The sequence below is a fragment of the Rhinolophus sinicus genome, linkage group LG01, assembly GCF_036562045.2.
Source record: "Rhinolophus sinicus isolate RSC01 linkage group LG01, ASM3656204v1, whole genome shotgun sequence".
In the NCBI taxonomy this organism is placed as follows: Eukaryota; Metazoa; Chordata; class Mammalia; order Chiroptera; family Rhinolophidae; genus Rhinolophus; species Rhinolophus sinicus.
The window spans coordinates 162290700-162303983 of NC_133751.1; the positions used below are offsets into that span (position 1 = coordinate 162290700).

General features: G+C 37.3%; 1 protein-coding gene across 25 annotated transcripts in view; it reads left to right on the forward strand.

The window, feature by feature from the left end:
- OSBPL6 (oxysterol binding protein like 6) overlaps positions 1 to 13284 on the forward strand; it is a 180164-nt gene that overhangs the window by 112780 nt on the left and 54100 nt on the right. For 16 of the 25 annotated variants that reach the window (XM_019739302.2, XM_019739300.2, XM_019739303.2 and 13 more), the window contains 2 exons: positions 5825 to 5917; positions 11976 to 12098. In XM_019739302.2, the coding sequence (XP_019594861.1) occupies positions 5825 to 5917; positions 11976 to 12098 (216 nt within the window). Of the gene's footprint in view, positions 1 to 42; positions 246 to 1014; positions 1160 to 5824; positions 5918 to 11975; positions 12099 to 13284 lie in introns of those variants that run through there. The other 9 variants (XM_019739306.2, XM_019739308.2, XM_019739312.2 and 6 more) reach the window with 7 other exon arrangements.

A 13284-nucleotide genomic window follows, 5' to 3' on the forward strand; every position in this document is an offset into this window, starting at 1 on the left:
GTTCAGCTATTATTAAACGTCTCATTGTCCGTCTGTTTACCCACATTTTTGATACTGAGTAAACCAGGCTGTAGTCATGCTGGCAGATTTCCACTTGCTGCCTAGGAGGTATTAAGATCAGTCAACACTACCCGGGGAACAAACTTTTACAAAATTGAATTGCTGCAGTGAGATACATGTTCTAGACTCCTGCTTTTAAGCTGACTATGCATCAAGTCTCTCTGAGCAGGGGGAACAAAAGGCGGGTAAGTACTTCCACTTTCTCTGTGTGTTCTAATTTCTTTAAAGAACTCAACTGGAATGAACCTAGCTGCATCAGTTGTCACAAATGCTCCCCTCTGGAGGGGATACTGGTAACTGCGGGAGCCTGTGCGTGTGTGGCGTGGGGGGCATATGAGAAATCTCTGTACCTTCCTCAATTCTGCTGTGAAGCTAAAACTACTCTTTAAAAAGTCTTTCAAAACAAAACACAGACCTGGAAATTAAGTTGTAGTTTTAGTATTTGAGAGAAAACTTGCTTTTTAAAAGAGTTATTAACAGGTTATGTAATCCTTTATTTAACCTGCTTGTTTAATATGTATTAACACCTTGAAGGTATGTGGCATGTGTTTCCAAGTCACTGTGAAAGAAGATGAAAACAGCCAGCTTATGACGAAAAGTACAAAAAAATTATAGCACAAATTATGACCTTAAAGGAAACCTTATGAAAAGAATTCATTCTTGTTACGGAAGTTGTTGTCAAATTAAATGTGACGTGTTCCCCACTGACCAGTCATAGCTTCAAATCCAATAAACAAGAGCTCTATGATTAATCCACTAGATATTTCAGTTTTAAAAGTTGCGTCCTTTAAGTGTTTTCAAAAATTCCATCCTATTGGAGCTGTGATTCTCAGAATTCCAAGATAAAGCTCTAAGGTAGTTTTATGCCGAATCATGTGTAAATGATTGCTGAGGGACTCTTGTCCACAAGTTAAGTGTTGAGCACCGAAAAATTCCAGAAATTTTTGACTGGCTACAGTGTTCAGCATCTTACGCTAGGATGGGGTGGGCTAGGGGTAAAGAGGGGTAGGAACCATCTCATATTCATGCCAAGATGAATATGAGCTGGTTCCTACCTTCCAGGAGCACCCAATCTAACTAAAGTCCAAGACTGGGTATGGTAAGGTTTGAAAACTGTCTTTATGTCTGCCGATATTAAAAATATAACATTCAAGTACTTAGATATAGCATTAAAAATAATGAATGGTTGCGTGTGTGATTCTATAACTTCAGCAATATCCTTTGGTTTTAAAAACCATGAATTTGAAAACAATGGTGAAGGTAGTAGATTAGTTCTTTGTTATTGGCTAGTCAATGATAGTTAAGTTCTAGTAATATACAAATACAACACTGCTCAAATTTGTATAAGAGCGTTCGGCTTTGTTATCATTGTGGAGGTTAAATGAAATAGCTTATTTTTTGAAGCTAGTTACATTTATAATAATGAGTATAAGGTGGCAGTTTTATAAATTATGCTTTAATTTTTCAGTAAAATGCATACATACATTTATGATAATAAAAATATTCATTTACTTACTGTTTCTTAGTAAACGTTTTTATGATTCTCTGTGCTTTGGCAAATCACCAAAATTTGGGGCTTGGATTTTTCATTCAGTGTTTGAAATGAATGAACCTCTTACTTTGTTTTCATAATGTACTGTTTTGTAAAGTGAGGTAGAGAAGAAACTATTATGTTCTTTGTGACAGGTACTGGTGTAGGTAATTTATATATTCTGTCAATGGTTTGTGTGGTTTCTAACCCTTCTGATCCACAAAATCCTAGCAACATTTAAGTATCCCTTGGTACCTATAGAGACAAAACTTATTTTAATCAGATTTTAAGTATCCTAAATTGATTTCTATGTCTGTGACTTGATTCGGAAGTTAGGGGATTTAGTTTCCTTTCCCTGGCCAAGTTCCTGAATAAATCCTTTATTTTCTGCTTACATAGTTGGTAAGATCAAGCTTCTTTCTAAGTTTTGCTTTTCCTACCATGTTTATTTGTCAGAGGCAGGGGAGAGGGGAATGAGGAGTCGATGTATGTGTACTTTATTGTCCAGCAGCCTGCAAGTGTAAGTAGAGGGGAGGGTCCTGACAGAGAAGCTCAGACCAAAGATATTAAGCAATAGCCACATGGAACAGGATTGATGTATGTGTTTACAAAAATTTTGTTCAGCCTTATTTGGTCTTTTGTATAATCAGACTTCTCTCCAGAATATATGCATCACAGGAGGAATTCTCTTGTCAGTTTTGTTCTCTGACACGCTATCATCTCTGCACAGCACAGTGTAAATGCCCAACAACATTTTGTACATTAATTGAACCAACACGTGAGTGAATGAATAAATGAATGAATGAATGACGCATTTCATTGTCAGTTTCTGATCTTCTACTTAATTATATTTACTTTACAGAACTTTTTGTTTGATGTGCTATTAAATAGTGAGGGAAGAACGGGTACTAAAACTTGTGATGTCTAAATGATTCTAATTCTTGATTTTTAAAAATGGTGTTTTGGAAGATGTTTGTTTCTTGTAGCAATATATCTCAACTTGTGAAGTTACTTTTCTATTATGGGCAATATGAAAGCATTTTATCTCTGTAATACAGTGACACCTATGTATCTTTACTGCTCCTGGTTCTTTTTTAGAAAAATCAACTCATGCATTTGAAAAATACATTTATGTGGGTTTTTTTTTTTTTTTATCTTCATATAATTTAGGGAAGTTTTGCTCAGATGTATTTGAAGAGTATATAAAATAAGGCTTATTTTCCTCTTACAAGTTTGTGTAATGTGTCAGGATTGTTTGGGGTTATTAATGAATAGATTTATATAATTTAGCTTAAGGTGGATTAAGTAGTTTTAAAGAAATTTTAAAATGTGTTACTTTTTTAAAAACAATGCTTTTCTTCAAAAGAAGCATTATGAGAAAGGGAATAACTTATATGCAAATCAGAATTCTCCATTTTGATAATAAATACAAAATTTTAATAGTTCTTCTAGAACAGTGAGTCTCAAATTTTTGGTTTCAGGATCCATTTACACTCTTAAAACTTACTGAAGACTTCAAAGAGCTTTCCTTATCTGGGTTATGTCTGTCTATATTTACTATATTAGAAATTAAAATGGATGGAATTTAAAAATATTTCTTTATTTAAAAATAACAATAGACCTGTCACATGTTAGCCTAAAAAACATTTTTTACTTTAAAATATATTTCCAAAACAAGTTTTAGTGAAAAGAATGGTGTTGTTTTATACTTTTGCAAATCTCTCTGATGTCTGGCTTAGTAGAAAACTGTATTCTTACATCTGCTTGTGTTTAATATATTTCAATATAGCATGTTATGTATCCTCTGGAAAACTCCACTGGACACTAGTGAGAAAATGCGAGTATAAAAGGCAGACAATATCGTGGTATTATATGAATATAGTTTTCATCTCACAGGGTCTTGAACCACCTTTTGAGAACCGTTGCTGCAGAGCTAGTGGGGTGGGAGGGTGAATAGCAGTGGGGTGGGGATTTTGACGTTTTCTTTTATATATTTCTATGTTATATTTAAATTTCAAGATAGCAGAGTTGCGCAGCGGAAGCGTGCTGGGCCCATAAATTTCATATAATGAGCATAATCCTTTTGTCCTTTCAAAACACACAAAAAAAGAAAATGAAAGAGTGTGTGGGGGAGAGATGATTACATCCCAAAAGAAGGTAATAAAATCTTTGTTTCAATAATAACAGAAATTCTCATTTTAGTTTCTAATTATATAATCCCAGAATGAATCTAACTTTAAAATTTAGCTGATATGTTTTAAATGAGATCCAATCCAACATATCAACATGAACAAGCAAATAATGCCAGTCCCAGGGCATTTGTTCCCATTTTGTCTGTTCAAGATCTGAACATACACTTCCAGTTTTTCATTCCATACACCTTTGCTTTTGACTTTCCCAGTAAAGGCGCTGGCACAGTTGTGGGCACTCAGCCACATATCATTTTTCTCTGTGAATTCAAGTACATCTGGGAATGGAAAGAGCAAAATCCCAGTTAACACTTAAATTGTCCTTGGACACTATAGCTGTCAGATTAGGAGTTTTTGCTATCCCCTGCCTGACTTGATATCTGGTCCCAAAACATCTCTTCTTATTTCTTCTGTTTTGTCATGAATTGGAAAAATAGGAACAATTCATAAATCTTTCACTTCAATTATTCTCTTTCTAACAAATGACTTAAAAATGCATTCAGGTAGGACTTTTAAAATCTATGATCAGACCCCTTGTATTCAAGGTAATAGAAACAACCAAAAGCTTTACAATGTACAAAAAAGAATAATTGGCTCAGGTCAAAGCATAATTTTCTTCATGAAAGAGCAAATATTAACCTAATAGTTTTCCAACGAGATTCAAAAATAGGGACCTCGATAAGTAAATAAAATACCAACCTGTCTATTGAAAAATGAAATAACTAGAGTAAAAACTTTATATTTCATTTTCAGGCTATATCTGAATTAATTACACTGAGTTATTTCTCTGATGTCTCCAGAATCATTCCCCCACAAAAAGGACTTAATTTTTTCCAAATACACTAGTAATATCTATTTATTAAAAATTTGAAAAATATTAAGAAAAAATTAAAAATTGCCTATAATCCCGCAACCTTTGGTTAGCTACAGGTAACATTCTGAAATACAGTTTGAGCATATGTGTAACATCATCATATTCTATGTACTTTTTACAGCCTGATTTTTCAGTTAACAGAACATCGTGGGTATTTTTTGCGTCTCAGTAAACATGGATCCTTAGTGTCATTTTTAATCACTGCATGGTGTTTCCTTATAAATTTGTACTAGTCTCGTATGTGTTAGATATTTTCTACTATAATAAATAATGCTTTAGTAAACATATCTGTTCTTATATATTTGCATACCAATGAGTCATGTACTTCTTTTTCCAAAGACTTTTTAATAAAATTGCAAAATTCCTCTTTAGATAGATCATACCCAATTTATACTCCTTTTCCCCCAGCCCTAATCCATTCTTGAACCTGATGGTTAAAAAGAAATCATTCTTATTTTGGTTTTCTTGTCTTTGAATATTTCTGAGGTTGAGGTGAACATCTTTTCAAATGTTCTGCATGAGTTGCTTGTTCAATACTTTGCCTATTTTTCTGTTGGAATGTTATCTTACTGATCTATGATTGCTGTTTATAGTCTTTGTATAAGACATCTACTGTTTATTTTACTTCATGGATTGATTTTTTTCTCTGTGCATGAAATAATTATTTTAAGATTCTATAATTATAATAATTATAATTATAATATGACATAACATTAGATAACATAATATAACTACCTTACAAGGATTATAAGAAACTAGGCTAAATGATATTAAGACTCAGGGCTTTTTGACATAGAACTTTCTCTGTTGGCACTGGAAATGTGAGCAAATATTTTTATGTAAGTCTAACTGTCTAAGTAGTAGAGTATCACGCCCATAAAGCTGTAAAAATGTTCAGACGTATTCTGTGTTATTTTTTTAAATTGGTGTGAGCTCTGACTCCGTCTCTAAGACTGACACCAGCATTGCAGCAGCATCTCAGCAGCAAATTGATAAGAGGGGACAATAAAATCCTGGGATGACATTTTTATTACTGTTGCTTCTGCCTTTAGTCTCCTCAGGAACCTGCCATTTTTAACATAGCTCACTGTTTTTACTGTGCTCTGTGTGATCTCACCCCCATGAGAAATGGGTTGTCTCACCCTGGGCTGTATTTGCATTTATTTTCAGAGTGTCCACGTACTGGAGAGGACTGCTTCCTCCAGCACCGAACCCTCTGTAAGTCGACAGTTACTAGAACCGGAACCAGTCCCCCTCTCCAAGGTCAGTGATGGAATGTGGTGCTTTCTCAGATGACATACTTCCTGCTCTGTGCCAGCTGAACTGTAAATAACTCTTACACTGACTCCCCTTGTAGTGCTGCTCTTCTACTTCTTTCTGCCTTCAATATGTAGGGTTTCCCTGCCCTGTGTAAGGAGAGAAGAGATGAAAGTATATTTTGCTGGGACTTGCAGGGTTACCTACAGAAATCCAGCATTCTCTTCATGTTAAGGAAAAGGGGCAAGAGAAACTATTATCATTCCTTGTTGGAGAGATGAGCAAATATTTCTATATGAAACTAACAGAAAAAAAAAACCACACACACAAAAAAGTAGGTCCAGTAATAATAACAATACCAACAGCTGCCATTATTGCCCACATACTGTGCTGAGTGCTTAAATACATCTTCCCATTTACCATAAGCCTATGAACAGCTCCATGCAATGTCAGTATTACATTTTTACAATATGGAAACCAAGAGTCCGTAACTTAGACAAAGTAAAAACAAAATGCTAAGCAGCAGAGCAGGGATTCAAACTTAGACCTTCTTAAGGTCTACCCCACCTGCAGATAAATTAGAACCTACCCAGAGGGTCTGTTGTACGTTCAGAGTTCCAGTCTCCTTACAACTGGCCTTCCTAGCAGTGAGCTCTGAGGGAAATGCTGCAGGTTATTGATTAAGATCTTTTCCGTCTCATGGTAGCCAGTGTCCCTTCCCCTCAGCCTGCTCATCTTCCACCTAGGGAAACATCTAAATTCATTTATATCTAAAATTCAAAAATCATAAAGAAAAGTCGAGGAGATGCCATCCTACCTCCCTATTCCTAGCCCGACTCTGAGATTTTTTAAAGGGCTGGCTCCCTTATCTAGAAACTCAGAAAACAGAATGTCTGGGGATTTTGAATTCAAATATAAAAATAGGACTTTATTTCCAAAAAAGGTTAACTTCTAAATATACACAACTGATCCTTCTACTGTGCTTGTTTTTCATTAAACAAAATTCTTTAGGAAAAGAGAACTCTACTACCCTAATGTTGTAGAATATATACATTGTACCTCTTTATACTTGGGAGATAGTACAAGCCATAAATTTTATACAATGAGAGGGGAGTCGACTACTAAACTAAGGAAAGGGGGAGTTATTAAACTATAAAAAATAACTTGGAGAGAAATAAAAATGATCTCATTTCTATTTGAATCACAAATAGAGAAAGTCTATTTGGTGAATATAACTAGTAACCTCTTTGAAACATTCGTTCTCTCTTATAGGTAGCTAATGGAGAGAGAATAAGTAAATATAGGGGCAAGGGAAACAGTAGCTGACATTGAGCACCCACTTTGTACCAGCACTGGATTAGTACATATATTCTCTGACTTAATCAGCCCCTAACTCAATGAAGTGAGTACTGATACTATTCTCAATTTATTGATAAGGAAACAGAGACTTGGAGTGTAAGTAAGTTGTCCAGAGTCAGATTGCTGGGAAGTGTGTGACAGACAGAGGGAAACAGAGACCATGACAGGGAGAGATACTCAAAGAAAGGGAGACTTGGAGAGTGATACACAGAAACAGAGGAGAGGTGCTGGTATTAAAACAACTAATAGAGAGCTACACACAAAAGACTTGCTTTGGCCCCTCCTCTCCTGCCAGCTACCTCTCTAGTCTCTTCAGATGTCACTTTATGCTCCAGCTACATCCCCCTGCACACATTTCCCTGCAATGTCCCTGCTCTTGCTCTCCTCCACTGCTGGGTGTCTGCTCCTTCTACCAGGCCTGCTTTGAATGCTCCCCACTCCCCTCCTCTTCCTTCACCTAGCTAAAACTCTGGCTCCTCTTTTAAGGTAGACCCACCTGAACCCCTTTTCAAATGCTGCTCATCATCTCCTTACCCAGTCTACCCTGAATCCCAGACTGTCTTGTGTATCTTCTCTCTGTACTTACACATTCATTACTTTATTTCACATTCTTTCTTCTATCTGATTCCCTAGAAGGACAGCCTGTGACTGGGCTTGTGGTGCTTGTAATTTATTGAGGAGAAAGGGGGTGAGGGGAAAGGTCAGGGCAGGCGTGGTGCTAAGCAAGAAGGGGTTTCAGCTGGAGTCCACTGTCAGCCTGATTTCTGGAGCATGAATTATACCACAGAGTTGGTCTCACCCAGAGCAGAGGAGGGCTTTTTGTTTCCTTAGCCTTTGTACCCTATGTCCTTCAGGATTTGAAAGCCATGAGCGAGAGAGATGTTGCAGCATAATTAATTTCCCAGTTGTGAAGCCCCAGCTTGGTGAAAATAGCAATTCCCCATTCTCCTTAGAGTTCCCAGTGCTTACGGCAGCTGGGGTGCGGGTCCACTGGCCTGATACAGACACCAACAACATCCAGTTCCTGTTACCCCTCCATGCTGCTGTCTGCTTGGGTCTTACTGTAGAACTAATACTCATGTGGTGTTTTGTGTTAATAGATACCACACCTTTTGAAGGGTCCTGTCCATTCCAGATACCATAGTATCTCACCATCTCTCAGCCCCTGTGAGAGAAGATGGGTTTTCTGGCATTGTTTGGTGGTGAAAGAACATTGTTTGGAGTACACATAGTCCTGTCTCAGAATTTGCTCAAATTCTTTGGTACTTTCACCTTCCAAAGCATTTTCACATAAATCCCCCATCCACCCCCACACAGAATAGAACACTGAGAAAGGAAATGTCTCTATTTTTTTTTTAAATGAACAGACTAGGGATGTTATTAGGTTACTCTCTGCTTTTATTTATTGTTATTAGATCAAAAGTATTTTTAAAACCTCTGTAATAATGAAAACGTTTGTGTATCTGATGCAAGTCAAGTACTGAGGTGATCACGATCATGTTGGGGCTTTCAGCTGTAAACCTATGAAAACTGGAGACTTTTAAGCAGAAAATTAGTATCAATTGAAATCATGGAGAAAAATTCTTCAATATTCGGAAAGTAATTTTAGATTTCTTAAGATAGACCTGGTCTAGTACTAAGCTTCAAGATGGGTTGTGCTAAGTACTGAGATGGGATGTTTCATTTGTACACACCGTATTTGTAACATTATCCTAAGCATTTATAACTGAAAGAGGGAGAACGTTGTTTGCTCTGGTTTTATCTTTTGCTTCTTTGTCAGTTTGACAGCTTATTTAACTATAAGAACTACACTAGGATTCTTCTCAATTTCTTTTGCTGGCTTTAGTAATTCCGCATCGGAGCAAACGGAATTATTTGTTCAGAGCAGCCTCACTTATAATTAAGAAATACATTTTAACTGTTCGCCTTTTCTATCTTACCCCTTTTTCTTTCCTCTTCAGTTTAATTCCCAAAGAAGGAAACAAAAAAAAAAAAGAAGACTTGCAATAGAAATCAATAGCCATGGCTCCACAGGGATAAGCTGTTATTACATTCTGAGTTTAATTAGAAAAAAATTCAAAACATATTTGTACTTATTAAATGTTTCCATTTTCACAAGTAATTCAGAGTATTCATCATATACACACTCGCGCGCGCACACACACACACACACACACACACACACACAAACACACCCCACAGAATAAATGATGAACACCAGACTTCAAATTAGATCTCGCCAAAAATAAAAATGCTATTCTTTTAGAGATGCTATGCATAGCTGGGACTACCAAAAATAGAAGTGTCATAAAGTACAGCTGATATCTCTCTAAGAACAGAGACAGTGCTAATGAATGTATTTACACATATATGGAGAGTTCATCTTTTAATTTGTTATTATTCCAAACTTTTAAAAAGAAATTAGTAGAAACCCATCATTTTTATGGAAGAAAAATCCATCATTTTTATCTCCTATTTTAGTGAGTAGAAAGCCAAAGATACAGGACTTTGTATGAGAAACTACATTTTTTTTCTATTTTTCTAACATTATTCATAAGCAGTATTCACTTGTTGAATTGCAATTCAATATTAAAAAATGAGAATACCAAAGCACTTTCCCTTGTACTCTGGGTGATAATACCACCTGCCCGTGTATTGTCCCTAAAAACATGGTATACAGCCTGAAATTGTCCCATCAGAAACATTTTTAAAAAAAATCTATCTAATTAACAGCTTTAATGAGCTCAATCACAGTTTCTGGCAGAATTATCTTCAAGTAGAAAATCACATTTGGGGTTGTTTTCTTAATGTAAGGGTAAATTTACAGATCCTTTTTTAATTAAAAAAAAACAGTTTTAGTAATGTCTAATTTTACAGATCTTTTAAAGGGTTCTTGATGTTGCCAAATAAAACTGGTAGGTGTGTTTCTATAACGTACACAGTTCATTCATTAGGCGCCCCTCAGAGATGCCCAAGGAGATGAAGAAATGACAATGGTCTTAGATTAGTTTTCCTCTAAGGGGCTGGGGAGTTGTTGTAGGGTTGTAGGACAGAAGCATGATCCTGGCCGTAGAGGGCTTTGCAGCAACGAGGAGTATCTCCTGGATGGACTTCGTGATGTTAGAATGAAGCAATGTTCAGCCGCATCTCCTGGAAACAACTTTCTGTGAAAGTTCCACCCATTTATGCAGGGTCGGACTTAAACATAGATTTGACTTGGTCATAGAGCAAGCAGCTTCTGGAATGAAAGGAAAAGAAAGGGAAAAGAGGCATGGATAGTAAATACAGACCCCTCTCCCTACCTGTCCTCACGGCCAACATCAATATGTGGCTGTGGTACCTTTGCCTCTGGGCCTTGTCAGGTTCACCGTCCTTCAGCAGGTTCTGGGCACCACTATGCAAACATGTCGGCCAGCAAGTCCACTTGCCCTGTATGGGAACCCATTGGCCATTCCTGTGGAAGCCTTTTTTTCTGTGATCTAACGATGATTTCTGATAAAACATGTCCTTTCAGAAGGCACCTCCCAAGTCAGTCTGGGCTGCAGCCTTCTGTGGAGGGACGTGCCCTGATAATGAGCTGCATCCAGCTTTGCGAAGCTGAGGCAGAGGAGCAGGTTATACTAAGAGATTTTCTTTCCCTGCACTGTGGGCAGGATTGGAGCAGCTGTGCATGGGATATGAGCTTGTTGTTCCTGTCTCCAAATTGTGTCACATGCCTGATCTAGAATATGAGTGTTTGCTAGGTCAATGGTTTACTTTAGAGCTGCATGGGCCCTTAGAAATCACCTGGTCCAGAGATTTTAAAACCTACGATGTTGTTAAGGGCCAGGCAGTTACCACAGAAGCAGGTCCAAGGCGGGCTGGGGCAAACTGAAGATGGGCACTCTTCTTTCAGGGCAGGCCCCGTGTTGCCAGATCTCCTAAGCTTTCACAAAATGCTAGAAATTTGGATGTTTAAAGTCTGAAATCTTCTGATTTTTAAATGTTAACAACTCATTAAAAAAATGTGAACACCATAGGTGAACAAAACATATCTTCTGAAACAGGAAACCGGGATTTAGCCCATTTTTTAACAAAGGAGGATAGTAGCATGCACTTTAGCATCCCAGATTTCTGGCCTTGCAGTCTGGCACGTTTTCCACGGGCTCCCAAAGGTGTCTGTCTCAGGCTGTGTGTCTTCGAGAGCACAGACTTCTTGGTGTGTTTGGTGAGCAGCGCGTTTTCTGTGTGCTCCAAAATGTATGCAGCCTCCCCGAGAGGAAACGTGCCCTCAGTGCTGCTCTTCAGCTTAGTAGGTTACGAGCCACGTAAACCACTGGAGCCTTTCCATTTCTCCACAGAAAGCCAGGTTCACACACTAATTGAACATTTATCATGAAAATAGTCTTATTTCAAAACTTTAAAGTGCCTCTGTGCCCAGAGATGAACTGTCTCAAACTGCATTTTAATCCTTCTGAGTCCAGGCAATCAAAGCTCTATTCCATCCCACCTGTCTCCAACTCCACCTCGTCTCTGGTGGGCCTTCAGACTTCCAGGAAACTCGTTTTAGCCTCAGTTATAAGTATTTAGCTGGGTCTGATGTTAAAATGTTGTTCATACTTGTGGTGGGTCGAGTGGTGCTTCAAAACCAACTTCTGCTTAATCTGTTTTAAGTGTGTCATCAAGCACCAAAAACATATGATTTGTTTTTCTTCTTTTCTCTCAGGAAGCTGACAGCTGGGAAATTATAGAAGGGCTGAAAATAGGCCAAACAAATGTCCAGAGACCAGACAAACATGAAGGCTTTATGTTGAAGAAAAGAAAATGGCCTTTAAAAGGCTGGCACAAGGTAACATTTTCATCGTATTCACCTTCAGGTCATCATTATAAATAGAAAAGATCTTTTTGGTGTCATTAGGTGGAAAACCAAGAGTACGGTTATATGTGTAAAACCAATTTTCAAGGCCTTATTTTAACCATATGGGCTGCAACCTGTTATACCTATTTAAATCTGAGATCTGTAATGTCTATATGCAGGGGAAAATATTTTATTTGTATATTTAAAATCCAGGTCGTACATATTGTTATCTACTCTGCTTTTTTCCCTCAAATATTACTTAAGTAAAATTTCCCTTAAATTTTACTTAAATTAGTGTGAATATATTTTTATTAAATATTCTAAATATGAGATGTTTTTGAATGCATGCATGTATTCCATTGAATGGATTTATATTGTATACCCCACCATTATTGAACCAATTCCCTATTGCTGGAAATGTAGGATATGGCTACATTATTGTCATGATGAACATCCTTATACATGAATTTCTATTTAATTCCTTGGGATAAATTCCTGCAGTTATTGATACTGGTGCAAACTCAAGATGGAAATTCACTGATCTTGTAAGTTTGTTTACTACCTTTTACAGTGTATGGTTTATTCCTCTCTCGCCTACCCCACATCCTTTTTCCATTTTCTAGTTTTAATTACGGAGAAAATATTTTGCACTACATTGTTGTAATGACCTAGTAGCAAGAATTCTCTGATGCTAAGGAGGAGGAAGTTGTCCTCCGTTTTCAGAGGAGGATGTCCTCTGACAGCCGTCAGCATCATCTCTGAAATCACTGGAAGAACAGATTCAGCTGCTTTGCACATCTGCCGATGGATTTCATCTCAGGCAGAGGGATTCGTTGGCCCAGTGGCCAGCTGGTGGCTGCCCATTGGCCTAAAGCAGGAAAGTCATGGATTATAACATCCTTGAGGAAATATATATTTTTGTAATCTAAGGGAAAATGTAAAATTTAACAGATGGGAATGTTGCCCAATCCCGTCTGTGAAGATAGAATAAAAACAGGTCAAAGGGGATTCTGACTACTATTTCCTCTCACTTGTCAGAAACCTTGATAATCTCCCCTGAACACACCCTAATATTGTCCCAATGCCAGGCATCTCTCCCCACCCTTGCTCTTCCTTAGATTTTGGCCAACTGGCCATATTCCTTCCTAAAATCAACTTTTGCCTTTCATTCTGACCT